The 12,272-nt window shown below is 35.4% G+C and overlaps 2 protein-coding genes across 12 annotated transcripts in view; both read right to left on the bottom strand.

The window, feature by feature from the left end:
- Positions 1–12,272, bottom strand: part of LOC106968679 (RP9, pre-mRNA splicing factor) — a 209,694-nt gene that overhangs the window by 96,897 nt on the left and 100,525 nt on the right. The window lies entirely within an intron of this gene.
- NT5C3A (5'-nucleotidase, cytosolic IIIA) overlaps positions 1–12,272 on the bottom strand; it is a 52,541-nt gene that overhangs the window by 1,108 nt on the left and 39,161 nt on the right. For all 5 annotated transcript variants that reach the window (XM_015065038.3, XM_015065042.3, XM_015065040.3 and 2 more), the window contains 7 exons: positions 8,714–8,812; positions 6,269–6,338; positions 5,358–5,404; positions 4,274–4,359; positions 2,811–2,900; positions 1,062–1,224; positions 174–374 (listed from right to left, as the gene is read on the bottom strand). In XM_015065038.3, coding sequence (XP_014920524.1) covers positions 174–374; positions 1,062–1,224; positions 2,811–2,900; positions 4,274–4,359; positions 5,358–5,404; positions 6,269–6,338; positions 8,714–8,812 — 756 coding nt within the window. The remainder of the gene's footprint in view (positions 1–173; positions 375–1,061; positions 1,225–2,810; positions 2,901–4,273; positions 4,360–5,357; positions 5,405–6,268; positions 6,339–8,713; positions 8,813–12,272) is intronic.

Genomic DNA, 12,272 nt, shown 5'->3' with positions numbered 1-12,272 from the left:
CCGATGGCATACAGATGTACATCCCAATTCCCTTAATCACACCAAAGTAAAAGGATAAAGAGCAATCAAATTGTGTCTAACTCCTTTTGCATATACCTTAATAACAATTGCCTACTAAGTTCCATCCTTATTTTTTCTTATAAGAAAATTAAATGACAGACCTGTATACTTACTCTATCATTTAGATATCCAATTTTCAGGATGTGTTCAACATTGGCTACTCCATCTGCCATTCTTATATCTCCTTGGGAATCTCCCAGCAGAATTATATTGCTATTATCTTTTAGCCGATTGAAATATTCTGTGTTCTTCAAGGCACCATCATGTTTGTTAAATACATGAATTAGTTCACCTTTAAATCCTTTGAGCACCCCCTATAAAAACATAAATCCTTTGAAACAGTAGGTTCCAAACTGCAAATTCTGTTTGTTCTATTTTCACATTCATGATAGGTAAGAAGGGCTCTGAGAAGTTAATGACTTTCTAGAGAGTACTTTAAATGTTAAACACAGTGAGCTGAACATCCAATTCTAACTTTTCATTTGTTTCCTAACCAGAGGTCCCATTTTATGTACTTCACAATATATTGTCTTGAATTGAAAAATTTATTCAAATAAAGTCAGTTCTAATTTACTTCTTCTTTTCCACCTATGGGTATTAAGTCTTCAGAGTTGCTGCACTGAGTTACATTAAAAGAACTTTTCCTAATTTTAATATTAGTCTATAGGTTGGGAAACAAAAGTTTAAGAAAGGCATATTATTTTTAAAACATGGATACAGATAGAACACTGGGAGATGAGCCCCAGAGTAGGCCTATTGACCTGACCTAATTTAATATACATTATATATTATATATGTGTATATATATATATATATATATATATATATATATAAAGTAATAAACCTTAAATAATAAAAACCAACTGCATTTACATGATTAAAATATATTCAGATTTTAAAAGTAATCATGAAGAAAAATTACTTATGAAGAAAATAATTATGAAGAATTATTTAGAATGATATATTCAGATTTAAAAAGTAATTATGAAAAATGTTCTTACATTGTCATCAAAATCCATGAAGTTGGACACTACTGTGATGTTTGGGTGATAAACGCCAGCTTGATGGATCACCTCCTCTAGTATATCACCGATACCAGCCGAAAATATGAACACAGGGATACCGTATTGTTGGAGCTTATCAAAGAAATTCTCATACCCTTCCCTGCAAGATGGAGGTAGGAATTGATTGTTAAAAAGCAAGACATAGATATATATCCTTTCACCTAGAAATGAAAAAAGCAAAACATTTCTACCTAATTCCATGGCCCATTTATATTCCCTTCCCAGAATCCTGCCTCAGAGCAGGGTTACTGATATATATGACAATTTTAGTACAAGTTTTTCCAAATAGTTCACTCTTTGCCCTGCTTTTAATAAATTCTAATGATACAAATTAGATGATTTTAGACTCTCATTAAATATGGACATAAGCCTACAGTTCACAATGTATACCATTTAACAGCAAATAATTAACCACAACTGGAAAAAAGCACACCCTGGAAAACCCATTGAGAAATGGGCTGAAACACTTCCCGCTTGCCATCCTGCTCAACTATTTCCTCTCAGGAAAGCGGAGGGGCAGGAACTGAATGTATTCTCTTTACAACTGGCATCTCTCCTGCTTAAGGCGTGGCTGTAGGTAATGTTTTTAACTTATAATCTAAGTTTCTTCCCTTACTCTTCCTGGGCTATATGTTAAGCTGCCAACAAAGGAATGAAATGCTTACTAGCTGTCTTCACACTCTTTCCGACATTTAATACCTTCCTCCTTAGAGGTAGATCACCTTAGAGGCATGCCTGGGTGGCTCAGTCAATCGGTTGAACATCCTGAGCACCTGACTCTTATTTTCGGCTCAGGTCATGATCTCACAGTTTAAGGGATGAAGCTGTCATGCTGACAGCGCAGAACCTGCTTGGGATTCTGTCTCTCTCTCTCTGCCCCTTCCCCACTTGACTGTGTGCGCACCCTCTCTCTCAAAATAAATAACTGACAAAAAAAGTAGGTCACCTTATAATGTAGGTTATTAAAAAACGAAACAAAAAAACCCCCACGACATCATCATTTTACCTAATAAGTCGAAAATTTTTAGAGGTGGTAAACAGTATTGAAAAGAAGCTTAAAAATGTTTCTATCTTATCATTCATGTAATACAATATTTTTATCATTTGCTAAATCATATTCACCTTTCCTAGAGATAGTTTTCAAGGAAATTTGAGAATTCAGAAAGTAGATTCATGTAACTTTATAAACAGGGTATGAGCAAAAAATTTCTTTTCAACTTGATTTATAAATGTTCCTTTTATATTTTATATCTTTCAAAAGAATTTTGCTAAGAAACTCTACAATGGTCCTGGTTTCATAAATTTCTAAGTTAGTCTTAAAAAAATATTTTTGAAGTATTTTTTATTTAAGTAATCTCTACACCCAACAGGGGGCTTGAACTCACAACCCCAAGATCAGGAGTCGTACATTCTTCCCACTGAGCCAGCCAGGCACCCCAAGTCTTGAAATTTTTAATGTAGAGAAAGGAAATGTAGATTAGAACTTAAATCTCAAAAGGCTCTTACTTCCTACACCAAGATCTAATATATCATTCTAAATTCCTCATCTTATCATTATTTTGTGATAGGTGGCATATTTTGGCTACATTTTTATAAGTAATATAGATTATTTTAATATAAATATACACTTGAGTACATATGTAAGTCTGTAGACAGTTAACAGCAAAAAACACTCTAGAAACTTACTTGAGCATAACATCAGATTCTGCCACGATTTCTTTAAGTTTAGCTTTTGGTAAAGCCTGTTCAATAAGCAAGCCATGTGCTTTAGTATACCTGGAGTTCATGACCAAAGAAAAAGAATATTGATTAAAGCAAATCAAAACCATCATCTTTATTAAAAGGCATTTTTCAGTGACAGATAATGCAGTATTTCATTCATCATATTTTGGACTTAAATTTTAGAAATTTAAATTCATCACTAATAAGCATATACCCTATGGTTCTCAAATCAATATACCAATATACTGTATTTCCCAGTTCACCCCAAAGTTTTAGTTTAAATGTGTTAATGAGACAATGAAAAGCTACTACGTGTACACCTTTCCTTAGTCTTCAAATAACTAAATCCAACTGAGAGAGGCATTCTCCAATTATGAGAATTAGTGCAAAGCCATTTGTTTCACCTCTTTGTAGTCTAAATTGTTGTGAAATGCCTCAGTACTAAAGATGCTCTCTAGCACACAAGAGAGAAAACCCTTGTTTTGACAAGTTTGATAAACACATGATTTAAAATTATATCAAAGTACCTATAATCAAAGCATCTCCATAACAGGCCTTTAGAACCTCTCCACCTGATACCCAGTATCATCGTGCAATATTCCTAAGGGACCCCCCACTCTGGATCAGCTCCCATCACGTTGGTGAGCTCATTCTTCCAGGGAAGCTTATATCATTGCTAGAAAATTCTAATTACTAGGTAGTCCTTTCTTTCATCAGGCTGAAATTGGTCTTCTTAAACCTTCTAAGTCTGCTTGCAGTTCTGCTTCCACAGAGGTCCAACTTTTCAACATTTTGTACCATAAACATTGATTAAGTGTACAAGGCATTCAGTTTAGGTCATAGGATAATGAAGATAAAGAACATCACTCCTGTCCTCTTAAGATTCAAAAACCACAGTTGTTGCTTCTCAAATCACAGCTTTCTCTCTTCAGTGAAATCTTTCCCAAATGGGATGGCTCCAGTTCCTGTGATTTTCTTAGTGGACCCATCTGACACACTCAAAGTTTGTCAACATTTCTCTTAACAGCATTCTCTCAGGACTCAACACAATGCTTTCTGTGTGGTCAGCTTGGAAGGCTCCATTTCCATGAACACAGCCAACATCAAGAGGCCCATTTCTTACCAACTATGTCACCTGCTGGCTCCAAATGAGTTCAGAGTCAATTTAAATCCCAATTCTTTTTCTTTACACATGCAGCCCACATTTTGTCCATTAAAAAACAAACAAACAAACAGAACAAAGCAAATTCTACACTGAGTGATTAGAAAATTAGGTTCATTTTGTTGTATTTATTCACTGCTATAACTCCTTAGATAATTTATGAATCTATTTATATACAGCATAGGGAAAAAAATAAGCCATTAGTTGTAACTGCAGTGTTATGTTATTATATTTTTAACCCTCCCCTTACCTGATACATACTTACCATTCTACCATATAGGGGTACTTCTCTTCCATGGTAAGAACAGGATCAATTTCAATAGCATAATATTTTTCCTTTAGTTGCATTAACTAGAAATAAATGAATAACTTAATTATGAAGATGACAGAGTTGTCATTAAATTGCATAGTTTTATAGAAAGCAAAACAATGTCAACAAATGTTTGCCATAAATGGCTGTTAAAGATTAGATCACGAGTACTTAGCTAATATATATATATCAACTGAGGAGATCTTTGTTGACCTTGGTATACATGTAACAAAATGTACCTGCAAAAAACTACCTTTCTTTTTTTAAGTACTTTCAGGTCAGCAATTCAGTGAAATCGACTAATAATCAAATTATTACTACAAAAAAGCTTCTGTTCTCATATCAAAGTATTAAATTTGATTCACACCTGCAGTCCTATTTTGTTAACACAGACACAGATAGACACATACTCAAGGAAAGCAGAGGACTGAGGCAGTTTCCTGATTAATTTAAAGGAGCAAAACTGGGGTGCCTGGGTGGCTCAGTTGGTTAAGCATCTGACTCTTTATTTTGGCTCAGGACATGATTTCACATTTTGTGGGATCAAGCCCCACATCGGGCTCTGTGCTAACAGTGAGGAGTCTGCTTGGGATTCTCTCTCTCTCTCTCTCTCTCTCTCTCTCTCTCTCTCTCTCACTCTCTCTCTCTCTCTCTGTCTTTCCCCTTCTCTCTCTTTCTCTCTCTCAAAATAAATAAATAAACTTAAAAAAATAAATAAAGGAGCAATATCTACACAAAATCAAAGTACTTTTGTTTTAATGTACACTTAATGTAAGGACATCAGAATATTTTGATAATCAACTAAAAGTTTCTCATGTTAATTTTATTGTCTTTGTTAAAAAGTTAATTTTTTCTTTAAAATAATGTTGAGTATGTATAATCCACACAATAAAACTAATATTTATTCAGTGTTTACTATGTGCCAGGTACGGTGATAAGCACTTTATATCCATTGTTTGTGTGAATGAACCTGAAGAACTTCTCAGGCAAAAAGGCTAATGAAGTCTTTGAGTAACTCTGGATTACTGTTAGTGTTTACCTTTTTCCGACATTCATCTGTAACCAGCTTACTGTTGTCAATGACATCTGAAGAGTGAAAGCAAACTAGCATTAAAAGAAATATTCTGATTGATGCTACCACTACTTTAAATAACTCACTACTTTTAAGTTTAAATGCCAAGTCCACTAGCATGGTCATTACAACTTCTGGTCTTAGTGCTATGGTACAAGTGACATTGCTAGAGAATCTGATGGCTTTAAAATCCAAACTGTGACATTGCTAGAGGATCCAATGGCTTTAAAATCCAAACCTTGGATCTAAAGCTTTTTTCCTACATTTAGAAGGACTTCATTAAAAATTTTCCAAGAATCGGTGGGCCAAAGGGTATGATTTCTAGTGGTTTTAATATAAATTATCAAAACAATTTCTCAAACTACACATGCAGCGCCAGTAAATGAGAGGACTTGTATCACTGCTTGTCAGGTTGAAGAGGATTATTTTTAACACTGACTGCCAAGTTTGGAAAACACACAACTTGATATTTATTTAGTCACTCTTTTACTTAATTTATAAATCAACACTGCAAAAATTCAGTGACATTCTTAGAAAACAGTAGTTGATAAAAATGCTATTTCTAAGAAATATTAGGTTAATCCAAAGTTTAAAGTCCATTTAAATATTTCTTGATTAAATAATGAACAGACCACATTTGGAGAAAAATTGCAGAAGTCTTCATTCCTTTTGTAACCAAAACCATACGTGATAATACCCATTTGTATAACACGGGGGAAAACAAACCCTTGAAATATAAGAAGAAAAAGGCAGGTCCTCTTATTTTCAACGTCCAAAAAGAAGAGCAAACCGCAGTCAATCTCATAGATAATACAGATAAGAGTGGATCTGAAAACGGAATCACTTTCATGAAATTTGTTTATGAACGCCACACTTACAATGACATGTTGGGCATCTTTTGCCTTCGTAGGAAAATCTACTCAGTGTCATATCAAAGTCTGTTATTATCTGTAAAAAAAAGGGGGGAAAGGCATTATGGAAAATACAGCCACCAAGGCTAGACATGTACTGCACTTAGAGGCATGTGACTGTGCTCAGTCCCTAACATCCACTATTGGTTATTCGCTGCATTCTGCTTTCTACTGCAGCTCTTGATCAAGAATAGCAGCCCCATCACCTGCAAACGCAGATCCCTGTACTGATTAACCAGGTTTTATTTGGTGGCAATGCCAGGGCACTGAAGGTATTGCCGTGCAGTTAAGTCCTGGGAGCTATCTTAACCACAGAGTGATACCTTCAGTGCTCTAGCATTGTCATCAAATAAAATCTGATTAATTGGTAGGGAAATCTTCAGTTACAGGTGATTGGGCTACTGTTCTTGATAGAGATAAAATGTTGCAAAATTTCAAACTACTTAGTCAATGTACAAAAATGCAGTGGAAGCAATTAAATTATATGAGGCTCTCAACTAAAAAGAAGGACATCCTGTCATACTATACAACATGGATGAACCTTGAGGGGACATTATGCTAAGTGAAATAAGCCACTTACAGAAGGACAAATACTGCATGATTCCACTTATGTGAGGTATTTAAATTAGTCAAACTCATAGAAGTGGAAAATAGAATGGTGGCTGTCAATGGCTGGCGGGGGAGGGGTGTGGGGAGGGAAAGAAATGAGGAATTGTTGTCCTGTGGGGATTGAGTTTTAGTCATGCAGGATGAGGAGATTTGAGAGATCTGCTGTACAACAATATACATAGAGTTAACAATACTGTACTGAACACTTAAACGTTTATTGAGAGAACAGATTTCATATAATGTGTTTTACCATAATAAAAAGCATATACTATTTGTGCAAAATAAGTAAGTAAATAAATAAATGATATGAAGTTCTTAGTTATTGATACTATCACATTTTTTATTTAACTTGCTATGTAGTTAAAGCATACCAATGAATGAATGATACTGATACATGGAGATAGTTTACCAGCTCTTGAAACTTAGGTGACTGGGTTAAATACTTTTTCAGAAGTGTTTTAAAAAGGGAAAAATTTTGGGGGGAGCACCTGGGTGGCTGTTGGCTGAGCATCCAACTCTTGATTTTGGCTCAGGTCATGATATCACAGTTTGTGAGATCAAGCCCCGGCTCTGTGCTGACAGCGTGGAGACTGCTTGGGATTCTCTCTCTCCCTCTCTCTCTGCCCCTTCTCTGCACACCCCTTCTCTCCCTCCATCTCAAAACAAACAAACAAACAAAGAAACAAACATTTCAAAAAAAGAGAGAGAGAATGAGGGGCCCCTGGGTGTCTCAGTCAGTGGAGCATCCGACTTTGGCTCAGGTCATGATCTCATGGTTCGTGGGTTCGAGTCCTGTGTCGGGCTCTGTGCTGACAGCTCAGAGCCTGGAGCCTGCTTCTGATTCTGTGTCTCCCTCTTTCTCTGCCCCTTCCCCACTCACATTCTCTCTCTCTCTCTCTCTCTCTCTCTCTCTCTCTCAAAAATAAGCATTAATAAGTTTTTTCAAAGAATTAAAAAAATCAGTTATTCACTAATAAAGTTACATCTTAATTTGAACTTGATTTGAAATTTGAGTATTATTCTTTTTTTTTTAAATTTTTTTAATGTTTATTTATTTTTGAGACAGGGAGAGACAGAGCATGAACGGGGGAGGGTCAGAGAGAGAGGGAGACACAGAATCTGAAACAGACTCCAGGCTCTGAGCTGTCAGCACAGAGCCCGACGCGGGGCTCAAACTCAGACCACGAGATCATGACCTGAGCCGAAGTCAGGCGCTTACCGACTTGAGCCACCCAGGCGCCCCTTGAGTATTATTCTTACAATGGTTTGAAACTGAAATGCCTGGGTGGCTCAGTCGGTTAAACATCTGACTTTTGATACCGGCTCAGGTCATGATCTCACAGTTCGTGAGATAGAGCCGTGCATGGGGCTCTGCACTAATAGCGATGAGCCTGCTTGACACTCTCTCTCTCCCTCTTCTCAAAATAAATACACATTATTTAAAAAAAAATGTTTTTTAATATTTATTTAGTTTTGAGAGAGAGGGAGAGAGAGTGAGATGGAGTGTGAGAAGGGAAGGGGGCAGAGAGAGAGGGGGACACAGAATCCAAAGGGGGCTCCAGGCTCTGAGCTGTCAGCACAGAGCCTGCTTCAGATCCTCTGTCTCCGTCTCTCTGCCCCCCTCCTGCTTGGGCTCTCCCCCAAAATAAATAAATATTTTTAAAAAATGGCTTAATACTTTTGCACAGCATTAATTAGCTTAGTACTTAGTATTACCCAGATTTTAGCAAGACGAGATGAACGCATGTGCCTGAACATTAAAAATAAAGGTTTAATAGTAAAGACTTCTTGATAATTATTCACCTGAAGTTTGGCAGCTCCTCCCTTAATAAGACCGCAGATAATTTCTTCTACTCTTGCCGGGTTCTTGATTCGAACTGAACTTCTCTGGAATTCTGGCATCTAAAAAATTAAAAGAAGTTAATTAACTACTTTTAATTCCCCTTTTCCCAGGTTCTTTTGATACCAAGCAGAAGCTTATATTAAGATATAAAAACGGTGAGGCACTATTAAAAAAAAAAAAAAAGCAAACCATCATATCAAATTACCATTTATACACACAAAATTTTTTGAAGCACATCAACAGTTTCCATCTGGAAGATTAAAACAAAATTATGTTTGTCAGAAAGTGTAATCCTTCTAATTATAAAAGTTGTGCATGGTTACCACAGAAATAACAGAAAAATATAAAAAAGAAAATAAACATTGGAATTCTATGACCTGAAGATAAGCTAGTAAACATTTAAATATATTTTTCATTATTTTCTTTGATTACAAACATGTGTGTATATGCACAGTTTATGTCATTCTCATATACTTTTGCATCTGGCTTCTTAAAATTAATATTATTTCATAAACAGCTATAAAAATGTTTTTCACAGAGTTCATTAATCAAACTAAAATTCCAGAATGGAATGGAGACTATCTGAACTTTGTGATAGTTTTCTTATAAGATCTTTCTGCTTAAGATTCAGCTTCTATTTATATTTACATTAAAAAAATCTTAGCAGAAAGGTAACAAATGTTAAAGTATTATTGTCCTCAAGTGTACCTTTGTATAGGTAACTAAAATATTTTTAAAATATATTTAACTTGAAAAGGTGCTTCAATATCTTTGTGCCTTTATTGTGCTAAATCCTAAATAATTTCATTGTTCTTGGCCTAAATTTTACAAAGTATTTATTTCAAGTTAAGACAACTACTAAAAGGTATGAGACCACCAGCAGGAGACTCTTGATCTTGGTGTCGAGAGTTCAAGACCTATGTTGGGTGTGGAGCCTACTTAAAAATATATATATATTAGACCACCTGGGCTTAGGTTGCTACTAAGCGGTTTATTAAGGATGTAGTGTTGCTCAACAATGTAACATTAATTATTATTTCTTTTTTCTACCCTATCACAGGGAGAATGAAACTGACCAGAGTAAAAGGCACAAGCACAGTGCCCTTACAGCACATGTATAAGAAGATGCAGGGTGTGTGTGTGTGTGGGGGGGGGGGGGGGGGGGTTGCGGTTATGGGGCAGTTAATAGCTCCATGGTATGAAAAGATAGTAAGAGAACCTCAAATCAAGGTTCCATACTGGGTTGTATCCAGTAACCTTTATTTACTTCATATGCTATTATTCTGGGTATGTTACCATCAATAGTAGCATATTTCATGTGTATCACAGATATGGTCATAAAAAATTCCCTAGACCTTACATCTCTGCTCCAAGAGCATGTGACCAGTTAAGTTTCTCAGGTCCTCTGCTCTCTCTACATAATGACCAAAATTAGAAAATCAGAAAAGGCTAAAATGTTTTTCTAAGACTGAAAGATAAATGCAGAAGTGCACAGGAAAGAGAAATGCTAACATTAACACTTTTCCCACTAATGAAAGATCCTACAATATGCTTAATTTTAAAAATCCATATTTAGGGGCGCCTGGGTGGCTCAGTCGGTAAGGCGTCCGACTTCTGCTTAGGTCATGATCTTGTGGTTTGTGAGTTTGAGCCCCGCGTCAGGCTCTGTGCTGACAGCTCAGAGCCTGGAGCCTGCTTCAGATTCTGTGTCTCCCCCCTCTCTCTGCCCCTCCTATGCACATGCTATGTCTCTCTGTGTCTTTCAATAATAAATAAATGTTAAAAAAAATTTTTTTAAAGCCATATTTAAATAGAATAGGATAACCTGCAATGCAACTAACCTACATACTGAGATTCTTCAACTTAATTGGACGTTAAAGGTGTCAACAGAATAAAGGTTACCTAAATATTCATTTTATAGTGATTTTTCAATAGATGAGAAAAGCAAATAGGCATTTATTCCTATATTCCTTTTCTTCATTTGTTAATCATTTAATTTGCTTAACAAATATTTACCTGTATCTACTTTGTGTCAGACACTAGATGTCAGAGATATGATGATCAACAGTACTTACAACGCTATTGCTTTCCCGCTGAGTTTTAGAAACTGTTGCTGTTTTGGAACATCACTTCTGTAGCTCCCTTACAAATACCTCAACTAGTATGTTCATTTCCTAACAACTAAATTCTGCTCTTACATCTGCCTTAACTGGCAGATGTGTAGTAGTCAGCCCATGTTTGACTTAATAACTAACCCATTACTGAAAACAACAGAAGATATGAAAGCAACAGCAGATATATGCCACTAACTATATTTTCACCAAGAGAATTAAACATTTCGGTGTGTCCATACTGACAAAGATGTCCTGTCTCATGCAAATCACATTCTACAATACATTAATTTAAAAAAACACATTTTTTCCCAATAGGATAGTATAACCTGTTTCAGATAACGGATAGGAAAAAAGTACCAAGGCTACTTCAAAGTAAGCCCGTTTCTGCCAGGTTAAAAACTATTAGAAAGACAACCAGAGGATGGAGGCATTGATATCCCTGCTTCTGTGCAACACAAAGCCATTCATTTTCAGATAAATAAGTAGGAAATACCCAAATAACACCAAGGTGAAATCACAGTGATGAAAACAGACGAAAGAGCAGCAACTTTCTCCAAAGAACACAATAGGAAAGAGGGTATAAGTGTAAGAAATTTTAAAATGATAATTACATCTCTGCTTTGGGTTATATGGCAATAATACCTACATCCCTCCCTCCCACTTCCACGATACACATATAATGTCACCAAAGTATATCATAAATATCTCTCAGGAACTTGAGATACTGTGCATTTTACTCAAATATTTTAGAATTCTACCTAAGAAATATAATTTTAAAATACTATATGAAATGTGTCAAAGCATATCAGAATACCAGAACATTAAGAAGTATACTGCAGGAATATACAGTCATCATACATCACACACTTTTGGTACCTCCTCAAATCCCTTCCATATTCCTCTTGGACAAAAACACACCTATTTGGTAGCACTTAAAATAATGATACTTCAAGTTTGAAAGGCGAGTTATTTGAATTGTCTGAAAACTTTTCAACTTAATTTTATGGAAAATAAATAAGTGGCTAAAAATGTCCATTACTTGCAAACAAAAGAAAATAAATTAATTTCATAAGGCCATAATGTAAAATGCTGAAAGAGTAAAGTTTTCTTGACAAGAATCAGGGCATTTTGGTTGACTGGAGCCAAATCTATATCAATCCTAAAGATGACCTCACAAAAACCTAAAATACATGTATTCTGGCTGATCTTTAATAAAATGTATTTGTACAGATGAAATGATCTCCTAATCATTAGTCTACTTCCTTACTCAAAAAAGCAGTGATTTCTAAAGAAGTTGATTTCAAAGCTATACAGTTTTATTCACAACTCTACAGAAATATTTGATTATTTGATATTATCTTTATCTTGCAGATACACTGAGACAAGATATAACAGAGATCTACAT

Source organism: Acinonyx jubatus, chromosome A2 (assembly GCF_027475565.1).
Source record: "Acinonyx jubatus isolate Ajub_Pintada_27869175 chromosome A2, VMU_Ajub_asm_v1.0, whole genome shotgun sequence".
NCBI lineage: Eukaryota > Metazoa > Chordata > Mammalia > Carnivora > Felidae > Acinonyx > Acinonyx jubatus.
Note: the sequence above shows the minus strand (reverse complement) of the source record. Positions and strands in the feature narration are given on the sequence as shown.